Source organism: Heliangelus exortis, chromosome 3 (genome assembly GCF_036169615.1).
Source record: "Heliangelus exortis chromosome 3, bHelExo1.hap1, whole genome shotgun sequence".
Taxonomy (NCBI): Eukaryota; Metazoa; Chordata; class Aves; order Apodiformes; family Trochilidae; genus Heliangelus; species Heliangelus exortis.
In genome coordinates, this window is record NC_092424.1 from 21,315,397 (window position 1) to 21,342,427 (window position 27,031).

General features: G+C 40.7%; 1 protein-coding gene across 4 annotated transcripts in view; it reads left to right on the top strand.

The window, feature by feature from the left end:
• The window catches only part of TRERF1 (transcriptional regulating factor 1), a 97,488-nt gene extending 70,467 nt beyond the window's left edge, over positions 1–27,021 (top strand). The window contains exons 4-17 of one of the 4 annotated variants that reach the window (XM_071739541.1): positions 6,781–8,436; positions 9,032–9,081; positions 9,719–9,869; positions 10,808–11,059; positions 14,522–14,891; positions 15,471–15,531; positions 16,270–16,409; positions 17,122–17,225; positions 18,419–18,494; positions 23,201–23,289; positions 24,122–24,235; positions 24,922–25,110; positions 25,593–25,801; positions 26,468–27,021. In XM_071739541.1, coding sequence (XP_071595642.1) covers positions 7,048–8,436; positions 9,032–9,081; positions 9,719–9,869; positions 10,808–11,059; positions 14,522–14,891; positions 15,471–15,531; positions 16,270–16,409; positions 17,122–17,225; positions 18,419–18,494; positions 23,201–23,289; positions 24,122–24,235; positions 24,922–25,110; positions 25,593–25,801; positions 26,468–26,789 — 3,516 coding nt within the window. In that variant the 5' untranslated portion in view covers positions 6,781–7,047 and the 3' untranslated portion in view covers positions 26,790–27,021. Of the gene's footprint in view, positions 1–6,780; positions 8,437–9,031; positions 9,082–9,718; positions 9,870–10,807; positions 11,060–14,521; positions 14,892–15,470; positions 15,532–16,269; positions 16,410–17,121; positions 17,226–18,418; positions 18,495–23,200; positions 23,290–24,121; positions 24,236–24,921; positions 25,111–25,592; positions 25,802–26,467 lie in introns of those variants that run through there. The other 3 variants (XM_071739542.1, XM_071739543.1, XM_071739544.1) reach the window with 3 other exon arrangements.
• The last annotated feature ends 10 nt before the right edge of the window (positions 27,022–27,031 follow it).

Genomic DNA, 27,031 nt, shown 5'->3' on the forward strand with positions numbered 1-27,031 from the left:
TAGAGGGATTGACTTTTCAGAGGGTCTTCCAGCTGCACGTCTGAAAACTCAAGTCTCCTCTGGGGCAGACACTGGGCTCAAAGTAGCTGTTCCCTCTCTACCACTTCTGCCTGTTTTTTAAATTGTTTATCTGTCTCAGGATGTTTCCTTTTCCCCTGTTTTCACAAATCTTGCTGTTTCACAGCATTTGCAGTTGCAGAAAACGATCATCACATTATAGGCTTCAGAGCATAAACACTGTAAACATTGTAGTCAGGAAGAAAGTGTTTAAGTGTATTAGGAGGATGCCCACCTTCTATGAAAACTGTGTTCTTATCATGGCTGTGTTCACAACAAGAGCTGATGGATTGATGTTTGAGTGGAAAGGCATAAAAATTTCCCCTCCCCCCCCAAATCAACAGAGGTGACTGGAGACTGTTATGCAGCCCAATAAGGGGGCAAGGTCTAACCTCTCTGCTCAAAGACCCTCGTGCTTTAGTCTTGTCATGTTGGCAGAACTAGGATATTGGTGGGGAGAAACAGATCACTCAGTTCAGTAATAGAGAGAAACTAAAATACGAATTTGAGGGCAAATTTGATAATAGGACATGTTTATTTTCCAGGAAGTGTATGAGTGCATTGCCCTTGATGCAGGACTCGACAGAATGTACTACAGCTTGTTTCATCTAAGCAGCCAGTAAACTTAGACTGGCTGAAGAGATTTCAAATCAGTTTTCATAGTCAGATTCAGCCTTGATCAAATATGCAGTAATGTGTTGTTGAATATTAAAAAAATCATTATGTTTTTATCACAGATGATCAGCCCCTTTAATTAATCCTGTCTTACTGTAAGCTTTTTAGTCACTCAGTTATGGAATATGTAATTCAGGTTCCCTTCTGGCCTTAGTCAAAGTTTGTTTTTTTTTTAATTATTTTTATTTTTCATCAGTATTGTGAAATCACATTATTTTCTATTTGCCATTTTTATGAAGTAATGTTCTCAGAATCCTTCAAAGTACCTTGAAACTGTAATGGCACTTCACTGACAGCAAAAGTAATCATATTTGTTGAAGGAGCCTTCTTCGTTGCCTCGAGACTAGTGGAACTATAGCTCCCTTAAACTAAATTGAGTTAATGGCTTTATTTAGAAATCAGTCTTCTCTTCTTGAATAAGCAGAATGCTGTTAGTTTTGGGGAAAAAAGTTTTCATTAAATTACCAGTGCCTGAGAATACATTTTCTACTTATAACTCAGATCAAAAGGAGAGGAAAATGTTTCTGCTTGTTTGTCTTCTTTTCTCCTCCCCCTTTTCTAGAGACTTTCCTGAGATGATCAACTGTTGTTTTTTGTTTCATTTAAAAAAAAAACTTAATTGGAGAGATTGCTTAGTTCCCCTCCCAATGCTGTTGTTGCTTTCCCCGCCTCAAAATCCCATGTGTTCTTTATTAAACTGAATTAGGACATTCTAGTCTCTCTCAAGAGTGGAAAAGGGAACAGCTTAAATGAGCAGCCACATGAGACTCAGCAGCCTGTCCAACTGCACTGCAGAAGGAGCTCAGCTGCAAAGGGAACAATAATTTTTGAAGGATTTGTGTAACTGTTGAAGAATTACCAGCATTAATATTAAAAAGCAGCTAATCTGTTTTTTCCATTTTCAAGAGTGTATAGCTTTCTTACTGTGCTTGCTGTAAAATAAGTGTACTAAACATTTTGCTGCCTTTCTATTCTCTTCTCACTTTTATAATTTTTTTATTTGCTTATATTTTCATATACTGAAGTGGGTTTTTTTGTTATTAGTTTTGCATAACCACTCCACCCTTAGTTTTTTTTTGCAGATGGGGGCATATATTTGAGATGTCTGCCATTCAAAGAAAGTAAAAATTGAAGTACAGTAGAAAACATCTGAGCAGTTGTACCCGGGATTGGATTAAAAGGTTTTTGGCACTCAAAACATTTGTCCCCATGATAAAAAATATCCTATATAAAATTATTGTTGGTCCTTGAAATAAATACTGCTATTTTGGCACCTGTTCTTACCAAAATAACCATGATCCTGATGCTTTTTTTAGCCTTGTTTTCAATCTCTGCCTCTCTTCATTGCTATATTAGATGCCTTCAGAGTATCTATAGAAAAATCTAAAAAAAAAAAAAAAAAAAAAGAGCACTGCCTACTACTTAGGTAGTGCTCTTAGTTTTCAAAGCCACTCTTCTCAGGGTGTTCTTTGTGGTGGTTATATGTTGATAGTGCCCAGCACAGAGGCTATCAGGGAAGGAAACACTGTATGTTAAACATATGTGTATGTATGATAGACATATGTATGTGTGATAGACTCACATGTGTCTATCCTAAAGAAAATCCGAGTGCAAGAGGATGTGAATGATGGCTGTCTTGATTTAGAAATAGCTTATCAGAAGATCTCTGAATAGCTAAACAGGCCAATAAAAACATTCTCATAAAAAAGGCTAAAAATTGAATAAGATAAATCCTGTTTTTTTTTCTACTGAAGCTAAGTGTGGGGTGGGAGGGGGAAGCAGAGGAAAAGGAATAGAGAACTTCTGGTTTTGGATTTCACCTTATCTGTGGTTAAAAATGAAGTTTATATTCTAGTAGCAAAAAGAAAGCCGCTTGAGAAAGCCCTGTCTCAGTCTCTGTGACTGAGGGACAGTAAGGCATGTTTCGAGTATGTTTGTAATGCTGGGAGCACACATGGCAATGACACATTTCTGTAGGCAGGCCTGCCTTGAGTTAAGTGTTATTAAAAAAAAAAAAAAAAAAGTTTAAGCCACTAAGAGTGGTCATTAAAGTTGCTTTAACTGGTGTGTTGCCATCCCAGAAGGAGGTACACAAGGAGAGAGAGCCCCAGCAAAAGAGCAGGCACTGGTACTGTTGCTTGTGAGTAGCTGCAAGTGCTCTGTCCCACAGAAGCTGGTTGAACATGGAGGTCTTCTTTGCATCTGCCACCTTACCCAGTCTTCTTTTTTTCAGGCTAACTGGTAATTAATCTATCAAAAAATGTAGATTTCTGCTTAAAGTGACAGCTGAGAAATGTGAAATAAGTTAGTCAAACCATAGGATTCAATTCCCTTTTGATACACAGGCATGCAGCCTACCAAGATGGCTTAGATCAGTTCTGTAATAGCTTTACAGCCTGTTCATGAGTCTGCTCCCTTCATCATCCACTCTCCTGCAGCCCTTTCTCATCCCTCTCCATTAGCTCAGTGCTGGTAGCTTGCTGGCATTCAGACTTGGGTTTGCAGCTCACTCCCAGCCCGACTTGAAAGCAGCAACTTACTTGGAGTGGATATCCTGCTCCAAAATTCATGTGGATTCAGGCATGTGATAGTGTGGCTGTGTCTTGAGCTGTTGTTTACTTGAGTTAAAAAGCAGGTTGCAGGTTTTGTGGTGTGTGATGGAACTGGGACTGGGTTTTTATAACTACCATCTCCTTGCTATTTCACTGCATGTTGTCTTCTTCTCTAAGTTCTTCCGACTCCCCAGTAATAAAGTTTATGGGCGAGGAAAATCAGATCGGAGGAAATCAGATCACTGTTACTAAAGATTGATAACATTAAAATATTCTTCCATTTCATGTTTACCAGAATTAAGTTGTGGCATGCTTCCAGATGAGGCTATTACTTGTATTGCCTTACAGTTGCTTGTGTTTGAAAAAGGAGGCAGTTGGAGTGTGTAAAGGCATTTCAGCTCGCTTGGCACGTCCCTGCTGGCTTTCAGTCTGGAGAATGGAGCTGTGCAAGTTGCAGGGGACCACGCTGAAATTATGAGAAAAGAACTGAAGTAAAACCTTGTCTCTGGTGAAATCAATTGGACTCCCATTAGTACAAGTCCAGATTCCATCCATAACCTTAAGTAGCGTATTTCTCTTTCTAAAGAAATATTTCTGTCCTTTTGCATTTGTTTTCATGTTTCTTTGTAATGATTTTGTAATTGGGATGTATGTGTAATGTCAGAAATGTAATAGGTTAAGTAGCATAAAAATGACTGTTGGAAAAAGAAGAAACTGTAGAACTGCAGAACCGCTGTTGCTTTAAAACGCCTGCTGCTTTTTGTTGTTTGATTTAACCATTTAGTAGGTTAAAGCAGTTGTTGTGATAAATTGCAGGTATGGAATTTAAGCAGGAGTGCTAAACAAAAAGGAGGAAAAGCACCCATTTCTTCCTGTAATTGAAAGAGATAGAAGTTGTTTGACACACTGACAGTGGATTCTAAGTTGGCCTAAGGCTAACTTTGGTACCCCTAAAGTCTTCATGGTGTTGTTTAATAGCACTGAAATACTCTGTTAGATCTTAATCCAACAAGAAATGTTAGGATTTTGTTAAAGCTTATTGCAAATGCTTAGTGCATCAAGCCCTTGAATATAAGACTGTTCAAGTACTAAAAAAATCCCTCTGCTATCTAAGAGACTGGTTTAGTATTGATCATTCTTATCAATGGTTTATTTCTATATTACCTGCAGGTAGAATAACAATACTTTTTAAACACTGCACTTTTCTCCCTTCAGCACAGTGATGCTTTTCAAAAGAATGTTTTAATCTCTTTTTTTCTTGTTTTTGGTTTTTTTTATGTGGAAATGCATGTTGGAAAGCAATACAATTTTTTTAAAATGTCATTCTCTTAGAGACTGAACTTCACAGTACTTTTGTGACTTGATTGGCATTTTAGTGTAATATTCCATTATTATTTTTTCAGATTTCACAGACACATCTGTGTAACTGCTCATGTTAACTTTGTAATCTACCTAACAGGAAGCAGTATGTCCCACCTCCCAAACTGGAGATGAGGATGCTGGAGTTGGTGGAGAGGAAATGTCTAGGAGCTTTCATTACTTTATTTTTTCTGAGAGAGGAGAAGAGAGAGATTTGTGTTAATGCCTCAGATTTAAAACCATTTTCACTGTTTTCCAGTATCCTGAGGATTGTGATAGGTAACCCCCAGGGGAAAGGGTTCAGTAAATGGAGTTTTGTGTATGCGTAAGGGCTGGTACTTTTTCTCTTGACCACAAAATATTTGTACCTGTATCTGTGGCTGCTGGTACAGGCTTGTGGGAAGAGTAGGGGATCAGGGTCTGGGTTGGCTGCTTGATTGATTTTTATAGTGAGCTCCTGTATTTTGCTACCTAATGAATAAGTACTATTACTGTCTTTACTCCTGAAATTCTTGCAGTCTTAATTGTCTCCTGGAGGTGCTTATTCTCCCTTACTGGTTTGTAGCTATTATTTTTTGCCCTTTGACTAATGCTCGTCACTTCAAGCTTTAAAAAGAAAGGGCCAAAGCCAAGGAACTTTGTGTTAATTATAATATTGTTATATAGGTGAAATGGAATATACTTCCTGTACAAAAGGTATGTTGACAGCAGTGCCCTGCTTTCATAGGAAGATGTGTTTAGAGCACCTTGGCTGAGCCTTCTCAACTTTGCAGGCATAAGAGGAGATGTAAATTTCTGTGTTGAATCCATCCCTTCCTCTAAAAGTTGATGGTCTTTCAGTGTGAAATACCACACAGTGTTTATTTTTATGCCCTTCGAATGTTTTGTAGAGGCTTTGTTTAGTTTCCCTTCATAATTTTTAATAGGAAGTCTTTGAAGTTGGGTTGTGGCTGAAAAATCTTGTTGGCAGCCTGACCATTCATTGTTGACTCCTACCTTTTTTTTTAATTATGCATCTATAAAAATCTGGAAGCAAGTGTCTTCAGAGAAACTATGAAGCAATGTATGTTTCTGGAAAACAGTAATAACCTTACAATTACTCTCAGCCATTATTTATCATGTGAAAATACTATATGCTAATGGCTCCAGATGGTTTACACAAAAATTGTGTATACTCTGAAAGCCCCTTCTTCGTTGGGATCTATGGTTTTATGTCGTACATTGTCCTAGGATGGAAAAGGTTTTTTCTGCCTGCAGCCTTTGCCCTGATTTAGGACAGAACTTTGTATAGATTTGGTTAAAATAATTCAAACTGAAGGAGGAAGGGCGAAAGGGGAGACGAGAAGTTGTAGTTCAGAGCTCCTGGTGTAAGGTGAGTGATCAGAAAGGATTTGCATGGTCTGGATTGGTCTTAGCATTACTCAGATTTCATTGATGGAGAAAACAAATCTACATGCACACATGCATTTGGATAACTATGCTAATTTTATTTTTTTTTAACTGTCACACTATTGTTCAGTAACATATTTTCATACCATCAGTGGACGCCTCCTGGTGTAGACACCCTGGAAGATGTGAAAAGCTGTGAAAGGCTTTGTGTAAATTCCAGATTGCAATTAACTTTTCTGTATGTCCTTTTCAATGCTGATATCTGAGTACAGATGACCTTGTTGAGAGCCATGGTTTTATTTTACCTGCCTTTTCAGGCCTTTGTGGAGGCACCTGTGGTGTAAGCAGTACTTGATTTTGTGTGAAAAATGAGTGTGTTGCTTCTGACAGTAAGTCTGTAACACTAGGAAGGGAACTTGGCTTGTTAATTAACTGCCTGGCTAAAACTTGTCATGGAAGGGCATTATGGGGCCAGCTAAAACTGCTTGAACATTCATATACTCTTGGGACAAAAATAGTTTTGAAGAATAAGCCTTTTTTGGGTTGGCAGTGTGGTTTTATAAGAGCGCTAGGGACGAGGCAGGATAATGGGATGAGATAAAGTTAACTGCACTGGAATTGCCCGGCTGCTATGATTTTGCATCTGATTATGTATTTCAAAGTAGGAGTTTTTGTGGTGTCTTTTGAGGCAAATAACAGCAACAGTTCATGCAGTCAGCACTTACCTTGTCTTTCTCTTACTCCACAGGTGCCTGGCATGCTGAACTTACTGATCTGTGTAGGATTTGCACCGCAGTCCACTTACTGAAGATGTGAAGCACCAGCAGGTCTTGAGATTGGAATTACTGACAGACTGGTGGAAATCTTAGTCCTTGTTATGCACATGGGCATGCTGAATTATAAGTAGTTCTAGCTTTTTTCCCCTCCCCTCCCCTCCCCTCACTCAGCTATCTCAGGGTTCATAGAGATTTCAATGGTTCGCGTGCCTGTAAGTTTGGAACAAAAGTGACCAAAAATGGGGGACCAGCAATTGTATAAAACTAACCATACTGCCAATAGCAACGAGAACTTGTACTACCAACAGCACCAAATGAACTCCATTCCATCTCTAAATCATAGTTATGGAACGCCTGTTATGGATGCTCCCCAGGCATCCCCTCTCTCACCCCAGTTTCCCCAAGATTCAAGAGACAGCATAGCTTTGCCTGTAGGTTCAAAAAGTCTTGGGTCAATGGACGCATCTAGACAAACCAGTTGGACACATTCTGGCTCAGGAAACCACGTCCCAATGAGGAACAATCTGAATAATCAAAGCGCAATGTGGAGCCCCCTTGGGCAGGGGGAATCCCACGATGGATACCAATATCCTTACTCTCAACCCAGTGAAAATCGATCACAAAAAATTACCAGTGGGGTCCTGCATAAACTGGACTCCTTTACGCAAGTATTTGCCAACCAAAATCTGAGAATCCAAGTCAACAACATGGCTCAGGTTTTGCACACCGAGTCATCGATGGTGGATAACTCTGGTGACAGTGCCCTCAGGCAGCTGCTGTCCCAGAAGCCAGCGGTTGAGCAGCAGCCTGTAACTTCCAGCTTACAGAGGTATCAACCCATGCCACAGCAAACGCACCAGAATTTTGCAAGCACACAGCAAAAGCAACAAATGCAAGTCATGCAGCACCAACAGTTGTACTACGACTACCAGCAGCATTTATCTCAAATGCAGATGCATTCTGCCTTTCAGCAAGGACAGGCGCACGTTCCACAAATGCAGTGCCAGCAGCTCCTGCCGCAGCAGATGCAGCACTTGCAGCAGACTCAGTTCTACGCTCAGCCGCAGCAGGGACATCAGCGGCTCTCCGTACAGGAGATCCAGCAGCAGCAGCAGCAGCAGCAGCTGCCAGCTCGGCAGCAGCGGCAGTGCCCAATGCAGATAGCTCAGTATTACCAGACACAACCTGTCATGCAGCAGTTACAGCAACAGCAGCAACAGATGCAGTTGCCTCTTACTCCGTATCATAGGGAGCCCGATCCAAAGACTATGCATGAGCCACACCAGTACTCTCAGGATCCAAGTCATCCTGTCCAGCTTATCCAGTTGGGATCAGTGCCTCAGTATTGCTACCAAGATCCCCACGAACAGTACAGGCACTTGTACCCACAGAGTTTACTGCAGCAGCAGCAGCAGGAGCAGCAGAAGCAATACCCAAGTGACAGCAGAGCACCGTCTCTGAACTCCCATGTTGGCCTCACTCCACCAGAGTCCACAGAGGATCCTGCACGGCAGGAGATTAATTCTGTAGGTAATGCTGGCCCTCATCGGACTCTTTTGCCACCCTCGGGAGTTCATCAGAACAACAAAACCCCTCGGCAAGACTCTCCCAGTGCCACGTGGCCTCAGGTAGGTAATATTTTAGATCCATACTCAGACAAACTTGTTTTGCAAATGAGTAGCAAGGTGTGGAAATGAAATGGTTGCAGGAGAGCCCAAAGGTTAGGATGTGAGCAGTGGGTGTTACTGGGATGTTTTTGGGGAACTTTGTGCAGGCTTCTACTGCCTGCATCCCTGGGTTGGCTTCAGGCCAGGCAGGCAGCAGCACAGAGCCCCTGCAGTGCAGGGCTGCCACTTCTCCCCTGAGACAGGCTTTGGGAAGGTCTCCCTCTGTGTACAGCAGGAGGGACCCAGTTATAATGAAGTGCTTTTGCTAAATTTTCAACACCTGAGGGCTTAATTCTTCAGCAAGGGTTAGTCAACTCCCTAGGTACTTCTGGGTCAGAGCAAAGGCTTCAGATAGCAGGTAAGTGTAAGAAAACTTGCACTAGCCATGCTCACAGAGGCACTGATTTGGTAAAGACATGTAAAGCTCTTAACTCAGAAGCCTGTGATATTAATAAAATTGTATGCAAAATGTAAAAGTAATGCTGTGAGTACCTTCATTTATTCAATAATATTTCCTGAAAAAAATTCTTTTCTCTTTTTCCTCCCCCTTTGATAGCAGGTGCAACTGTCAGATGGCAGACTGCAGCCACTGTCCCCAGAGCAAAGGTAATTTTGTACTTTGTGAATTTAATTTTGTGTAATTTCCACCTCCCCCAGCATTAAAAAAAAAAAGTTTACCTTTAAAAATAAATTTAAAAAAAAGGAAAAATAAATAAAAAATTAACCAAGGAAAAAACCAAAGCAGGGGAGCAGTTTGCTGTCAGTGTTGCATTTGTAAGAGAAGGGACCATGTGTGGTTTGGATTTGCATATTTGACAGCAGGGATCTTCTGTTTTTCTTAAGGTCTCACCTCTGTAGGGCTGAGGTATCCTCTGGCACAGTTGTGTACTATAAGTAGAGGCATTGTTTCCAAATACTTGTTAACTGCTGGCATGAGCAGGGGGAATGTAGTTCTGTCATGATAGATCTTGTGGATTCTCAGACTTTTCCTTACTGAGTGCCACATTTTGGTCAGCATGTCCTACTCAAAATTTTCCTTTTCTTCATCTGGAGCGCAGCTAATTTAGGTTATTGCCCATATATTCCACAGCACTCACCCCATGCTTACTTGTGGCTTCATAACCACCTAGCTGTAAAATTGTATTGACTTCTTTGACTAAAAAGCTTCCTCTGCAACAAGGGAACATGCCAAACTAATGTCTCTTCTTCTGTTCCATGCTAAAAAATATGAAAATAAAAATAGTGGCCAGAACAGAGAAACACTTCCTGAGAGAGCTGATGTGAAGAACAAGCTAATGTGTTCAGTATGCTTGAAGGAGTTTAAGAGTTTGCCTGCTCTAAATGGTCACATGAGGTCACACGGAGGAGTAAGAGCATCTCCTAACTTCAAACAGGTAGCAGTTCTTTTTACTTCAGTATTTGGCTCTCTCCTTTCCGTGTTGATGTTTGCTTGCTTTGCCATGCTTTGCTTTGCTGTCAAAACTTGTTCTTCTCGGCACTGTTTTCTTATGTCATGCCCTGTGTAGGAAGAAGTGCACATAATTCTGCTAGTTTGAGGCCAAAACTCTTGCTTTAAAGTAAGAGGCGGTGGTGGAGGATAAAACAGCATTTGTCCCTCCCTTTCTTTCTCTGCACGTTACAAAAACACTCTACAAAGTTGTGTCAGGAACATCTAAATTTTTTTCCCCTTATTTGTTTATTGTATTAGAAATGTCAGGAACACCAAGTCTTCCTTATTTTCATTTGGACTACTTGGATGACTAGGGGATGTTTTTTGGAAGCCTTCCCGTGTTTAATTGAAGGAGCAGGATTGTTGAATGTTTGACAGCTTTCTTCCCAAGTTCCTAAGTTTTAGTTCCATAGATACCAACAAATACCAAACCAGAAAGCGAGTTTGAATTGTTCTGCATAAAAATAACCTGCCACGTCAATCAGTCTTCCTCTGTCATGATTTTTTAAAAATTGTGTCCTAGCTGGGAATACCACAGAAAGGCAAAAAGCTGCTAGAGTTACACCATCTTTGTTTCTAAGTGTGTGATGGAGAATTGTCTTTATAGTGATAAAAACAGGACATGTTTATCTCCCTTCCTGCAAGTTACCTCGTACAGGTGCTTAATGTGGTTATTTATGACTGAGGCTGAATCTTATGTAGGAGTCATAAGTAACCTGCCAACTTCGTTCAAGGCAAATGAAGACTCCAAGTGGCAATGCTGTTGTGTGTTTTGCAGCCCTGGCCACTTCTTTTCAGCCACGGTGCATACATTGTGTGGTTGTATCGATCCAGAAGTGGCCCTCCCTCCCTGGGGCTGAAAGCCTTTAATTGTCTGTACAGGATGAAGGAGAGAAACCACCACCCCAGCAGCCGCTGCCTAAAGAGGTGGATAGCCTCGCGCCCATCGTCATGCCCGTGTCTGTCCCTGTCAAGCTTCTGTCACCTGAGCCCAGCACGCAGCCCTCTGCCAGCGCTGCCACAGCCAAAGACAAGCCTGCCAACTCTGTGTCAGATGATGAGATGCCCGTTCTTGTGAAGATGACTTACTCTCCACCATGCAATCCAAAAGTGGCCAACCCCTGCTCGTCCTCTGTGAGTGCTGTGTTTCTTGCCACAAACTGTGCTGTGCTTGTCAAATCCCTTTGCTTATAGTGCTGCTACTTTCTAAAGAATTGGATTTTAGAGTATTTTCCAGCATCTTAAGGATGCCTAGCAAAAAAAAAAAAAAAAAAAAAAAAAAAGGCCTGCGGCCTTTATAGCATTTCTTTCTGAGTCATTTGAAAATACTAATTTTCCCTTTGCTGGGGAATCAAGACCTCAGCTGAAAATAAATAATTTGAAATTGGAATGTGATACTCTTTTATGCCACTTGAACAAAGGGATTTATTATCTTTTTACTGGTTTTGTTTTTTCTTTTTCAGGCTGCTTTGTTTTTATGTAATTGCTTAAATTCAGCAGTTTTATTTCTTCCTGTTTTTTAAAGTCGGATATGTGTGCTCGTCATTTCAGTTGAAGATAGGAGAGCACTGTGCAGTGCTTACAGTGTGTGCTCTAAGCCTTTATGAAGCTTGCTGACTCAAAATTTCGCAATGAAGTAATTTTTCCCTTTCTCTCTGCATGCGTTGGATCTAAGGGTTAATCACTGAGAATTCTAGCACAGGAAAAATAGCTGTGCTTAGTGCTCTCATTTTGCTCGTAAAACAAAATTGTCAGGCAGCACGAGGAATTATGAGTACTTGAATGAGATATGAGAACCGTCTCCATTGTTTTTCTGAAAGGTTCCTAGAGCAAGCAGTATTTATTTCATGTTTTAGTGTATGAATAGATGCTGCTCATTCCTTCAAATCCATGCTTGCAGGCTACGCCATGATAAGAGATTACTGGGGAGTATAAGTACTGTATGGTATTATCTGTGTAATACAGAGAAATACTCTTGTTTGGGTTTTTTTACCTTCTCCTCATGGCCAAAAAAGGGGATGGCATATACCATCACGGGTAACTCCTTATAATGCTTGTGTATTTAAAACCCCTCTCTCCCCCAGTCCTTCACTCAGACATACACATTAATTTTTAAAATGTGTAAATTCTTTTACTCTCCTTTCAGAGAACGGTTTTACACATAAACTTCCACTTTACTGTGTATGCCAGTAACTTAGAATACCTAGTTTGTAACTCAGCAGTACAATTTTTCTTTTCTGTTTCTAGTTTCTGAAGAGAAAAAGGGGCAGTCTTTTCTGAATCCTTTAGTTCTGAGTGGGAGATCTTCTCCAGAGACATCAGAGTAGGTGGCTTGGGCTTGTGTATTTCTGCAACGTATGTAAAGTGACTGTGATTAAATCTGCCAGTGTTTGGCTAAATGCACATTCATTCACTCAAAATTATGCTTGCTGTCTCTGTTATTGCCCAAGCAAACTAAGCTTATGCAGTTTCCTCTCTGGATACTGTCTTTTATATAAGCAGTAGCACTGGAAATGTTCAAAGATCAAAAGATCTACAGTTTCCTCTTCTTCTATAAAGAGATTGTGCCATTGGAGACCTTTTTTTTTTTTTTTTTTTTTTTTTTTTTTTTTTTTTTTTATTAATACTAAAGAACTGGGGCTGTGTTGCATTTATTTATACTGTGCTTTCTGTACTTTGAGCTGTCCAGAGGAGCTTCCCCAAAGCTCGTGGATTCAGTAAAATTAAAGAGCAGAAGGAAAGCTGTAGGACAGTGACCTGAAGCCAGCAGTCAAATGATATCCAAAATGAGGTCCATCGGGTTCTACCCAAAGTGGGTCTATCAAGGCACAGCAGCAAGACCCACAAGGATGCCATTCAGTCTTGGATACTGAGAAACGGTTCATGGAGCTTCAGAAAAGTATCAGGGTGATTCTGCATTGAGAGGCAATGGATATTATGATCTCCTTTAACATTCAATGTGAATTTTTATTATGTCAGCATAACCACACTGAGATTAAGATATACCGTACGTGAAGCAGCAAAGGAGATGGAAGTGTATAGGACTTTAAAAATGTTGTCTTGGTTGGTTAGTTAGCTTGGACTAATGACAAAGGAGCTCTTTTACATGTAAAGAGAAGATCAAAGACTTGGATCTGGCCTTCTGGGAAGGGAGGACTAGGTTTTTGTTTGTTTGTTCATTTCCCTGAAAGTTCAGGGTTTTTTTCCCCATCATCCTTTTTGGACACTGAAAGCTCTCCATCATAATGGACTGTCCTTGGTTATAGGTATACCTCACCTTTTCACTGTTCCGAATATCCTTTATCAACAAAATTCTCTGTAAAGCTGCATTTTTTTTTTCCCTGCAAAAGAAAAACTCTTCCAAAACTTAATATTTTTGAGAGAAAAAAATGTCAACAGCTGTTGGAGAGGATACAGCCGTGATCTAACAGAGAGGACAAGACCCCTGTAATAAAAAACATTTCCACAAGCTGGAATGTATTAACATAAGGGATAAAGGGTGACAGCGCTAATGCTGCTTTAACATGGTTTTTATTGGGTGAATGTGATTCTCAAGAACCACCCATGGTGTAAAGATACATGTTGTCTAAACATACATTGGAGTAATTTACTTTTATTGTAGTAGTAGAATTTACAAGATGATGCTGACATTCTGGAGTAACACTATCTGTCAAAAACTTGGTTCCACTTTCCAAGTTTATCCAAAAGAAGATCTACAATCTGAACACCTGAAAGCAGTATATTTAATATCATGTTCGTTTTCCAGCTTCTGTGTGTCCTTCAAGCACAACCTGAGACTCTTTTTCTTCCCACCCCACCCCCAAACCCTAGAAATCCATATTTTCACAAATTCTGTGGCTGCTTCGTCTGTGGCCTGCAGGGATTTATCATTAGATGATTCTTTAACATTAAAACTCCAGAATTCTGGGAATGTTTCAGGGTGTGAATTTCCCAAATGGTCATCGCCTGCCCTTTTTCCTCCACGGAAAGAGGAGAGTTAAGCTTAAGATTTGTTGCAGCTGGACTGTACTCAAGCTGATGGGAATGTAGTGATAAGAGGCAAAGAATTTGAATTTATTACATTTTTCTTCCTTTGCTGCTGCTGAGTACTTGTGGTAATTCCACTGAGCTCATGTTGCCTTCCTACTCAAACAAAATAAATGCATTGGAAAACATCTAGTGTAAAGTTTCTAATAAACTGTGACTGGGTAATTAAGTAATTCTCAACAGCCTGCATGTGTGCAAATAGAAGTGCAAATAAAAGGGTGTTCAGGTGGAGCTGAAGAAGGGTGTGGGAGACTCATGGCCTGGGAGAGCCGTTCCCTCAACCTTGAAAAGCTGGCAGCAGCCACTCCATGCCTTTACCTGTGGCTCAGCCCAACCTTGACCCAGAGGGCTTACTGAGGAAGGTGAGGGTAATTTGTCCTGGTTTTCCTTACTCCCCTGAGGTTTTGGTGTAGCACCAGATACTGTACTGACCAGGCTTATTATGGTGGTGCCTGAATAACTGCCTGGTTGCTGTGGCTGTTGCCCTGAGCTGTAAGGGATTGTGTGCAAAGCATGTTTAAACATGAAGTTCTTCATGTTTTCATCTAGGAAATTTGCAAAAAAACTCATCAAAGCGCTGTAAAATTGGAAGAAGACTTCAAACCCTTACAGGACAAGAAGAAGTATCGGCACAGACCTGAACCTCTCTTCATACCTCCTCCTTCCTTCAACTTCAGCATGTCCCACTCTGGTGCTACCCTGTACCAGAGTCAGCTGCGCTCTCCCCGTGTCCTCGGAGATCATCTGCTGGACCGGACACACGAGCTCCCCCCCTACACTCCACCACCAATGCTGAGTCCGGTTCGCCAAGGCTCTGGTCTCTTCAGCAGTGTTATCACATCATCTCATAGCACCTCACATACTCAGCTGCCACTCACTCCACTGACACCTACTCCACGGGTGCTCCTGTGTCGATCCAGTAAGTGTTACATTCACAGAGTGGCAGTGCACAGTAAATACTACCATATTCTCTTCTAGTGTTGCCCCACAGATGATTTTTTCATGTGCTCATGTTTATGGCTGGGTCTTCATGAGAAAAGTTCATCTTTATCAGGTTTTTACATTAGATTTTATAGAGGTGATGTTAAGTGTAAAGTGGATAGAGGAATCCAACCAGCGAGTAGGCCTGTGATCTTTCAACATGGTCTGCCTCAAGAAAGGATCAAGTTACATCTCTGCCTTCTGAAGAGGAGGGAAGAGATCTGGTTTGAGACGTGAGGTTCATTTTAAGTGTTTGTTGTTTAATGACAAGGAAAGGTGTTTAATTATACGTGATCAGGGCAGTAGAAACCTCTGCAAGTTATTACATTTCTGTCACCTGTTAAAAGTTCAGACTTTTTCTGTGTAAATATTGATAAAGGGTAATTTTGCTTAATATTCTGGAGTAATGTTGATGTTACTGTGGAGGTGGCGATGCAGCCTAGGCAGTAGAGCATCAGTAGCAATACCGTTACCATCAAAATACCCTTACCCACTCGAACTCCAATGTCTTTTTCAGATAGTATTGATGGGAGTGTCGTTCCTGTGACGCCTGGGCCAGGAGAACAGACTGTTGAACCGTAAGAAAAAACAGTATTGCTTTTGTCACTGCTTTTGTATAGACTGGGTCCAGCCTAGAGCATGTGGCCTGAAGTGTTTTTAACTGCGCAGGTAGTGTTCAGCTGCCTGAAATCACGTTGGGCAGGATGTGTTTAGCGTTGCTCTGAATGGTGGCTGAGGACACTGGGAACAAAGATGGCATGGCTCAGAAATGCTGGGAAAGGCTTGGTGGGAGCACTGAAGGTGAAAAAAAAGCGTTAGTGATGGTTGGGAAGAGGGCTGTGAGGATAATGTATGCTTATCCACTACTCTTGCTTTTATATATATTAACTGTGGAGAGATGTTACCTGGTAGGTTCCCCAGAGTAATCTGTTAATAGTGTTGTCCCTCAGCAGTAATTTCTCTTTCTGCTCTCTGCTGAAGAGTGCCTCTATGGGAGAGGAGGTTACTGCTTTTGGCATCCAGCCACTTTGCTAGACAGTAACCATCTAGGCTTGCATGGGTTTTCCATAAGGTATGATGTCTGAGTACATTTTCAGCTGGGTATTGAAAGTTTGAATTCCCCCAAGAGAATCATTCTTAACATTCAAACATTTATCCCACTGAGAGTAAAGCATGGCGTAAAGCAGTCTTGACACAATTTCCTGCCACTCCAGTGTAATAAAGGTTTTGTTGAAAACGAAGTGAACACTAATGTAGCTTCCGTTTTTCGTGCATGTTATGTAGCTGAATACATATTTATTTATTTGCCTTTACAGACGAATCAATATTGGGTCCAGATTCCAGGCTGATATTCCTGAGCTGCAAGACAGATTGTTAATGGAGAAGGATGTGCACAAGGCTACTTTGGTTTGGAAACCATGGCCAGACCTGGAAAACAAAGTCTTCCAACAAAGAGGTACAATGATATGCCATTTTAGAAGTCCATCACTCTGTGCCTGTTGAAACTGATTTCTTACATCTATACTGTGCAAAATGTTCAAGAGTATTGATTACTGCAAGTGCAGATCAAGAGACCAAAACTGCATGTTACAGGTTCAGAGTAACAGCCTTACAGAGTGGCACTTGAAGTGAAGTCTGGATGGGCTGCTTTCTGGCAGCCAAGGGGGAAGGATGGTTGCTGGGAAGTGAGGTTTTTTAGGTGCTGAACTGCCTGGTAAAGACAGAGATCACAGATGAGAGGCAGCTGATGGCTTCCAGGCCTGTCCTGTGACCATAACTGAGAGGAAATGTGATGGGCTCAGCAGCTTCTACCAGTCCTTAGCAAAGTTCATTCCTGCTTTCAGTGTAGTTCATTTCTGTTTCTCTACCCTGGCTGGAGCCTTCTTGACACAGCAACATCACTGACCTGTGTAAGCCTCCCAGCCAAATCTCTGCCTCTGGCTCTGCAATATCCTGTTCCATCCCAGCGATGCACTCTGCAAATCCCAGTCACATCCCCTCCTCAGCAAGGGATCCTAAAACCAGGAGATGAGGTGCTGGAAAAGAGAATATGAGAGCTGCTGCCCTGAACTATGTTGTCTTTCAGTGGCATTACAGAGTCCTTGGCTCTGGGGGTTTGACTGGCAGGCTGCTGTATTAGCAGTAAAATGTTGACTTTTTTCTGACAGTGGAAGACCTTTTAAATATGAGCTGTTCCAGTGTGTTACCTGGTGGAGGAACTAACTCCGAATATGCTTTGCACTCTCTCTTTGAAGCAAAAGGAGATATTATGGTAAGATAAGAAGCTGAAACGGGAGATATAATCCTCTCCTGCAGATAAATTAGCATGCTTTATTAAATGGATTTAGATACGGTTATATAAAAAGATTTCTGATTGATTAGCAGTAATGCTTTGCACATCCTGTAACATTTTTGGGGAATGACTTTTCCTTTTCATTCTTTAATAAATTTAAATTTCAAAGCAGTGCCTCTCTGAAGGCTTACTGTATATTTCATATAGATAAGATTACTTTATAGCCTTGGGGCTTTGAATGTCTCCCAGTGCTTGCTCCAGCCCCGATATTTCACAAGCTTTATATTTGGTCATAGAAAGCTTAGACCTCTTCCAGCCCTTAAAAAACCCTTTTTTGTAGCAGCAATCACATCTACTTATTTGTTCAGAACTCTGAGGTAATTGCACACAGTTCTCGTATAAATAATGCATTTCAAATATTTGCATTAATTCAGTGACGGGAATGTTATTAACTAGGGCAAAACATCCATTTTGCCCTTTGTTGGGGAAAGACAAGGCCCTGCACCAGTTCCTGGAAAGCAAATTTGAAGCAAAATGCAGCAGAATGCAGGGCTGAAATGAATCTCACAGGATTGTCTAAAACAGTGTTCTGTAGCTTGAATCACAGTTTCCCTAAGCTTTGTGTAGCTGTAGCTGAGGGGTCTGAGACAGGTGCCTGACCTTACTGTCAGGATGTGAAATTTGCTGTTTTCCGAAGTTGTCAGGGAAAAATTTTTAGGGATCTACAAATCATCTCTCTCCCTGATCCAAAGGAGGATTAACTGTACTTGCTGTCATTCCTGACAGATGTTGACCTAAAGCGATATTCTTAAAGACTTCATACTATAAATATTAATGCTATCAATCCAACCATTAAATATTAGTATTAATTAACACTATATCAAATCAAAGACTATAAACTTAGTTTTATGTGGCAATCAGAAGAGAGGGGAGAGTTGGAAGTTGCTAAGTAATAGCCACATTTGTGCTAATTAAAGCAGGACAGGTGTGCATTAGGTGCTTTTCTGTGAGATACAGTGTTAATGGGCCTCGAAGTAATTTGATGTGATTTCCTATGACAGAAAAGAGAAAATAAATTCATATCCTCATACCAAATAGTCTTCTAAATAATGTAGTTGTATGCAGCATCTGACTGCATTTGCTAATTCTGTTTTTCTCTGCTTTTAATCTAGGTTGCTCTTGAGATGCTGCTGTTGAGAAAGCCAGTGAGATTGAAGTGTCATCCTCTGGCAAATTACCACTATGCTGGTAGGTTTCCTTGCCATCTCTATCTGCTGGTTTACAGAGTCCAAGGCTGGCATTGCAGGTTGGAGAGTGGGATCATGCTGCACTCCCTGCTGTCTGCTGCAGGGATGGCAGCCTCTAATAGAGAGATGATGTGGACAGTGCTGGGTGGTACTTCTGGAGCCTTTTGTTACAAGTTTGGTAGTTCTTCAACTGACTGATGATGTACAGAAACTTTATATCGATGTTGCTTTGTAGGGTTCTACTTCCTTGAGTAATTTTTTTACTCTCTTAAACTAAATGTGTTGATCTCCTTTTAAAAATCTGCTATATGTAGATTGTAATTTACTACCAGTAAGGTCTTAGTTTTCTGATATGTAGATGTCTGCTGTCTTGCCCTCCTTTTCTGAATCATATCATAAGTGAATATGATGATCATGAGCATCCTTCCAAAGAGGCAGTGCTGTAACTCTCACTAGTGTCTTAGCACTGAATACAGAACCTCTCTTTACATGGATGTAGCCAAAAAAGCCAACATGTCTGGGAGGGTGGTTTCTTTAATAAATACAGTGAGAACCTCATTTTCATCATGAAGCAGAAGTGCCCACCTTGGGCTTAAGTTATGTCACCTGAGCATAGGTGGCAAACGTCTCTCCTCTGCAGCCCTTCATGTTATTACTTAATGCTTCACAGTGGCTAAGATCTGCTCGGACATGTGGAACGGAGTTTTCATGTAAAAGCCCTAAGGATTTATCTGCAGTTTAGGCTCAATAGGAAACAAGCCAAGAATCTTCTGGTGGTCAGTCAAGCAATCAAAAATGTCCAGGGTCATATGCTCATTTCCAGTTGTAGTCATTGAGCCACGTAAGTATAGAAGCAAGCTTCTTCCTGTCTGTAGCAGCCCATTGGAAAGATTCCCAAGCAACAAGAACTCTTTTGTAAAGCAACTCCTTAACCTCTTGGCCTGAGAACAAGAACAGAAACATGTTTGATGGTAACTGATAATAAGAGTGAATAAATTTGAAGATCAGGTTTTCGGGCTTGGCTGGAGGAGATGCCTATTGCCTTTGATAACAGCTCTCTTGCAATCCAAAGGATGGACATGGGGGTGGATGGAGGAGGATGTCAGCCAGGAATGTTGACCTGGGTCTCTTGTCTGAAGAGATGACACCAAATCATATGTGTGATGCAGTCCAGGGCATGCAAGCAGGAAGATGAGGAGATATCCTAGCAGCCTCATCCTCAGTGAGTGACATAATTAGCAGAGCAGATAAGAAACTTCTGCTTGTGTGGCAGAGAAGGAGGAACAGTTTTTACTGAAGCAACTTGAAAGTAGTTTCAGAAAGTGTTTTATTGTGATGCAGGGAGGAGCCAGGAGAGATTGTTTCACATGAGATGACCCAAAACATTGTTAAGTAGCACCTGTAGGCATCAGTGTATCCCCATTTTTTAAGCAGGAAAGGAAGTCTGATTCTTTTTATCACAGCATGAAATAAAACCTCACCAGTCTGGATTTAAGTATAACACGACAAAGTATTACTTACTAATGCTCTTGAATGCAACATGTGTTTGGCAACTTACGTTGACAGACAGCAACCAGCACCATGCAGCAGCTTTTGAATAGTAGTTTATTTGTGGCTGATAATCAGCCACTCAAGGCATATAGGAATTTCTCATGATCTAGTTCATGAATGGCTTCAAGTGTCATTTCTTTGGCTTAACACTTTGGGCTTTCTGCTCCGTACTCAAAAATCACAGCTCTTGGGCACTGCCAAATTTGAAAGTGGAATAGACCGAAACAGAGAATGGCACTGACTCATGAGAATTAAGTTGTTACCGTAAATAAAAAATACCCAAACTCATCCTTAGTGTTTCCCTCCAGTGGGGGGAGAAACAAATAGCTCCTCTTTGGCAGCTGTTGAGTCATGAGGGATGCATTTTGTGAAATTTGACACTTTTTTGTTGTGTGCCAAGAGAACTGGGCATGCTGACCTAGGACTGCTTGGAAGAACACCGTAATCTCTCTGTCCTAATGCTGTCAGGATGATGTTCTAGGAAAGAGGAAGGGAATATGTAACTAATACATGAATAGGGCTGTTGCAAACACTTGAATTGCTTTCATTTGAACAGTGAAATTTCTCAGGACTGAAGTTCAACTGCAGTGAGAATTGGAGAAGAGATGATCTCTGAAATAATGTGCTTCTGACAGAACTTCTCATATCTACTGTGGTAGGGTATGGATCAGACCTAGCATATTCTGCAGGTGATGATTTCAAACCATCCCTGGTGGGGGGCTCTGTGGGTGTAGTTGTAGCCCCTTTGAAGACCACAGATTGGGCCCAAAATCCCCAAATTTGTGGAAGATACTTATTACCAGTTAATTAGTGCAAAGACAATACGCAGATATAACAAAACGTGTAATAAATGTCTATACAGAAAGCTCAGCTTTATAATTTGATCGCTCTATTACAAAGTCCAAAATTCTTGCTGCATTGCAGATATCTCTCTATACACGTTCTCTATATCTCCCTCAAGCTAACAAGAGCAAGAGCGGTTTCCCAGCAACCAGAGTTAAAAACAGCTTTTCTTCTGTTTCTTTTCCTACACAGGATTTATTCTATTAATTAGGTTACTTCCAATTAACCCGCATAATCTTATAAGGGTTTCTGCCAGTACAACAGCTATTGAGGAAACTGTAAGGCCTGAAATCTCTATACAATAAAATTAGGTCATTGAAGTGAATACTTTATTATTATTATTATTATTTATGTATTTTCAGGAGGGGGAAACAGAGACAGGAGAGCATGATGGAGTGGCCGGCTGAAAACTCAAAATATCTCCCTTGTGTTGTCATACTTTTTAAAGTTACATTTTGGCATAGTAGTGCATGCTCCTGCACTGAATCAGTGCTATTTACCCCTGCCCAAAGGAAGAGTAAATGCAAATGACTGGAACGTTGTGTAAGAAGGGAATGGTGCTGGTTCAGGGTGGGAAAGATGCAGGTTCAGTGTGTCAGCAAAAAGATCTTTTGGTGATAACAAAATAAATAAAACTCGTGGCTTGAAGCCAGTGCCTTTCCCTGTTGCTTAAGAGAGCTTCAGTGTAAATCTCTGTGGAAATAACTAATGCACCCAGTACTGGAAAAGCCTGCATAAAACTGGTTGCAGAAAAGTTAATTTTTTTGTTTTCAGCGTTTGACGAACCAGTGAGAGACCTGCTCTAAGCTTGTGAGCCTGGGAGTTGGAACTGAAAAGCAAAACATTTGCAGTTAATAAAAAAATCTCTATATTTTTTAATAGGCATAAGTAGCCTGTAGAGTGCGATACCATGCATGGTGCCAAGGCCAAGTTAATTGAATTCAATGCAGAGGCAAGCATTTCTGTGGAGAATGGTAACATTGACAGGAATATTAGGGATTTCTTTTGATAAAGTTTTAAATGTTTCAGAAACTCAGACTGAAGTAGAATCTCCTCACAGTGTAAGCCTCTTCAAAGGCATTCACTTTCTGGCTTCTTTACATACCCTTCCTTTAACATATGTATTGTTGCCTACTCCTAGAAGCAGGGCACTGCTTCAACGCAGTGGAGCAATCATGTGTTCCTTCTGTTTGACTAATACTGGAAGCACAAATTCATTTCAGTTTCAATTATTTCACATTTTCATGGGCAGTTAGGCTGGTGAAGCAAATGCAGAATAACAGTGTTTGAAAGCTTTATATAAAACTTCATTAAATTATCAGAAAGCACAGTGTGTATTGCATAGTGCTACAAACTCTATCTACTTGTGACCTCTATCACAGAAATTTCAGTGTTTTACTTCAAGCCATGCAAGTGAAGAGCTGCAAAAGGGCTTTAGAAGAGTTACCATCTGGAGAACAAAATGATAGATGAACTTCTGTGTAGCTGAATGTAAAGTGACATGTAGAAGAATAAGCAATACAAGATTAACATGTAAAATTATGAGTTCTGTGGTGATACTTCTCAATTAGAATGAGACCTTGGGATTATAATCATAGTTTTACGAAAGCATCAGCTCTGTATTGCTAAAAAAAACTCAACTTAAAAAATGTTAAGAGGACAGACAACATGGTGATGCCACTGTGCAAGTCTGTGGATTGCTTAAATATTGGCTGTTACATACCTTTCCAGTGCCTTCATATCTGTAGAAATGGCTTAGTACTGAAAAAGGTTGAGAGGGGGACAGCAGGGTGATCAGAGGTGTGAGAGTGACAAAGCACATGCAATTCTGAATAGCATGGAGGTGATGGTTGAGATTGAAGAAGTAAAGGTCATCCTGTGAAGCTACTGGGAGCAAAGAAACAAAGAAAATAAGGTGGCTCTTTAAACAGAGGGTCTGCTGATCTTTGTAGCTCCTTGGGAAAGGGTGTTTTGGGTGCAAGAAGTTTAATTGGTTGAAAGGAAGAGTTGTTCAGCACTTACAAGGGTAGTTACTAAATAAGCAAATTGCAACAGACTGAGGAAGTCCCCTGTGCTGAAAGCGGTCAGAGGTTAGAGAAAATTAGGGAGAGGCATTATATTTGCTTGCCCTGATCTTACTGTTTCCTAGGCAACTGCCTGTGACTGCTACTGGAGACCGAATTTGGGTTAGATGGACTTGAGATCTGAGTCAGCACAGCCATACTTGTGTTTGGGTAGCAGTAATTTCTAGCATGTACTTGAGGTTTCCCATGGGGGTTTTGTAGTTTATAACGAATTCACTCTGTTTTTAAGGCTCTGACAAATGGACGCATCAAGAGAGGAGGCTGTTCAAAGAGGCATTATCTACCTACAGCAAAGATTTCATATTTGTACAGAAAATGGTAAGGTTATTTCTGTTCTATCAATTGTTTTTTTCCACTTGCTACATTCTTTTCCCCTTCCCTTTCCCTCCAGTGCCAGACCAGCCTATTGCAGGCATAGGGCCAGCTGTAGATACAAGAATGCCACTAGGAGTGATGTATTCCATGCAGTGTACCCAGGTACTGCAGCACCAGTAAAAACACTCAATAGTAAATGAATACAACCTATTCCTCCTCTTATTATATGTAGAAGTTTGCACACCTGGGATTCAAGTTACAGCATTCCATGTGTGGGGCAAGCATGGTGCTCCACTACCATCTTGGTGTTCTCTGGCAGTTTGTTAAAAGGTACTTGAGTCACTGGCATTGAGCCTTGCATCAGAAAGGGTTGAAACCTGTCAGTGAAGAGGGGACATGTTTGGACCTAATTTTTGTGTTCTGCTACACAGCAGCAGAAAGGACAAAATGTGTACACGTCTCAGGGAACAATACCTCACTTGTTGGCTCAAATGTTGAAAAACATTTGGGTTTATGGGAACTAAGTCTTAAGTCTTGGATTTCTCAGTGGTACAGTATGCTTGAGCTACAAAAGTATATTCTCAGTCATTTTCTGACTAGTCTGTGGAATCCCAGAGAAAGGTGCTGAAGCTGAATCAGTCAACACAAATGTGATTGAAAAACAATAACTAAAAAAAAAATATTCTGCACAAGTATTCTGTTGCAGAAAAAATGTCTTTTTGGCCCTCTATTTCAATCTTTGAGAAATAAGCCCGCCTCTTGGAAAACATTAAAATCGTGTTGAATTAAAGGAAAAAATTGAGACTGGATTATTTATGCAATTGCTTAACTCTAGGTTAAGTCTAAGACAGTTGCACAGTGTGTGGAATACTACTATACCTGGAAGAAAATCTTGCGTTTGGGACGGAAACACAGGACCCGTTTAGAGAAAAAAAGAGAGGAATGTCTGGTAAGTCTAGAATAATATGAAGAAGTTTAACATTTGATAATTTTTGTTTGTCCTGTTTTGAGGAGGAGGTTGACCTAGATGATGTAGCTCTCTTCCAAACCAAAATTATTCTATAATTCTAAATCATGTTCTCTATGAGCATTCTTGACCTCATCTACTCCAAGGTTTTGTATTCTTGGACTTTAATGGGAAAAAGTGTTTTGCCTAGTGCATTATCTAACTCTATTCCAGCAATTAAGGCTTTTACTATAGATGAAGCAGATAAACCTCTATAAATTATTCCTGTGCCTGTGTGTTTGTGTGTGATCTTAAAGGCTGCTCTAATATCCTAGTACAAAGACTGTTTGCACAGGCTAGCAATGCAGTTTTTTGCATGGAAGGTCTGTATTAAAGGTAATCTTAAGAGATCTGGGTTGTTGTTTTAAATAAGTATTTTAGTTTGACTCTGAATATAACGTACTTTGCCATTCTAACAGCTGGGGGAAAAGCTTCACAAGCTGCAGCTTGTCTATTAAGGGGTGGTAGTTCCAGCAAGACCAGTAGTTCGTTGGGGATGGCAAAAAATACTGAAATATGGAAGCAGAGTTGACTAAGCAGCAGTCTGTTCTAGCACTGTTTATGTACTGCTCTCCAGTACAGTCTTTGACTACATTTCTAATATTTCTGAAATGCACTGTCTACTTCAGACAAGTGGAGAAGAGGAAGTACTAGAGGAAGATGAGGAGATTGAAGAAGACAGAAAGGAAGAAAGAGAAATGCAGAAGTCTCCTGACCCACCAGCTATCCCTCTTGTTGGACCTATTGATCTGCCTGCCCTTCAGAGTCTTTCACTTTCTTCGTCCTCCTTCATCTGTGAAATGCCAAACTGTGGTGCTGTAAGTGTCTCTGGTATCTTCAGTAGCGTGGTGGATAGTGAATTGTGATTTTGGAAATCAGAGTTTTAGACTATTCCTGGACGTTGATACCTCCTGAATATCTCTGGACAAATGATTTTGTCTGCTTTTAATTCCCACATCACAAAACACAGGCAAATCGCTTATCTGTACATAAAAGTGGTTCCTGAGATACTGCACTGATAAGAAATACTATGTGGTAACAGCTCTGATTACCTTTTTGTTATCCAGCTGTAATAATAGGATAGCTCACTGGTTTGTTTTATTATGACTGAGTTTCTTTAATGAGATATGGTTGAGAGCAATCACTATTTGACCAAGTAGGTTGTTGATGCACATTAGACACTTAGAGCTGTCCTACTGTCGTATGCATTCGGGGTACTTCTGTCTGCTGGAAGTTCCTCTTCCAGTGCAGATTTCTTGATATTTATGTTTTTTTCTTCCTGCTACCCTACTCCCATCAGGTGTTCAGTTCCCGACAAGCTCTAAATGGCCACGCTCGCATTCACGGGGGTACCAATCAGGTGACAAAGACAAGATGCACCATTCCAGGCACTAAGCAGAAATCTGGTCTGCAGAGTGGGTACTGCTCCATCAAGAGTTCACCTGCCCACAGCACAACGAGTGGTGAGACCGACCCAACAACAATTTTTCCTTGCAAGGAGTGTGGCATGTAAGTGCATGGGACTGTGCAGCACTGCATCGCGTTTGCCTGTTCACGTTGCAGATTAATAGTGTTGTGACAAACTGTTTTGCTCTGATGGTCTCAAAACAACAGTTTCCCCTTACCTGACATGTCCTCTCACTAAAACCTTCAGAGGATGGTTTGCATGACATTTTAGATGCTTCCCCTGCAGTATTTACTTCAGTTTTCCTGAATCCTTTTACGTGCTTGAATTTCTACAGAGAATCATAAAATCACATCTGACAGTGGAGCTTCGGGCTTCATCACAGACTCGGATGTGACAGTGCACAACTAATTCTGTATTTTCTATGTTTGAGGCTGTCCATCCTAAGGTGGGATTCCTTCCTTTTTCCCTATTGAGTGAGATTGTAGTGAAATTAAGCACGGGGAGAACTAGGATGTGCCGAGATACTGAAGCAAGTGTGGGAGCTACAAAATGCCTCTGGCAGAGTCTTGAGCAAACCATTTTGATACTGTCAAAATGTATAAATCTGGTAGTCTGTCTGAAATTCTCACCGTGGCATTGCAGACTTCACTGACTTCTATTTCAGGACAAGGAAGCAAATGTACTGATAGGTTGTTGAGTCTCTCTTGGCTCGCTTCATCACAAGCAATGCATTTTAATCTGATTTTTTTTTTTTCTTTAAACTTTAGGGTATTTTTCAAAATCAAAAGCCGCAATGCTCATATGAAGACTCACAGACAACAAGAAGAACAGCAAAGGCAAAAGGCTCAGAAAGCTGCTGTGGCAGCAGAAATGGCAGCCACTATTGCAAGAACTACTGGGCCAGTTGGGCACAGTTTGATCCCTCTGGATCACATGGGTTTGGTTAAACATGTTGAAAATGTCAGTGACATTGATGGTGATGTTGTTCAGGAGTTGGGTGATGTCATGGAAGAGAATGAAGTCATGGATGCTGACCTTCTATTGAATGATGAAGATGCAGATCTACTGCAGGATGATGCTGAGTTGTAAATAAAGTTGTTTGATAAAGACAGCTACTGAGCACACCCTGAGTGGATCAATCAGGAAACCTGGACTGCCAGTTTATTCCCCACTGATTGTAAACTACCTGTTGAAAATTACAGTTCTTTTATCCAGGTCTAGAAAAAAAATCTGCTTTTTTCCTTTTTTTTTTTTTTTTTTATTTTATTATTAATTTGTGTTTTGGGGAAAAAATAAATAATTGGTACAAATATTCTTATAAGTTGTTTTTA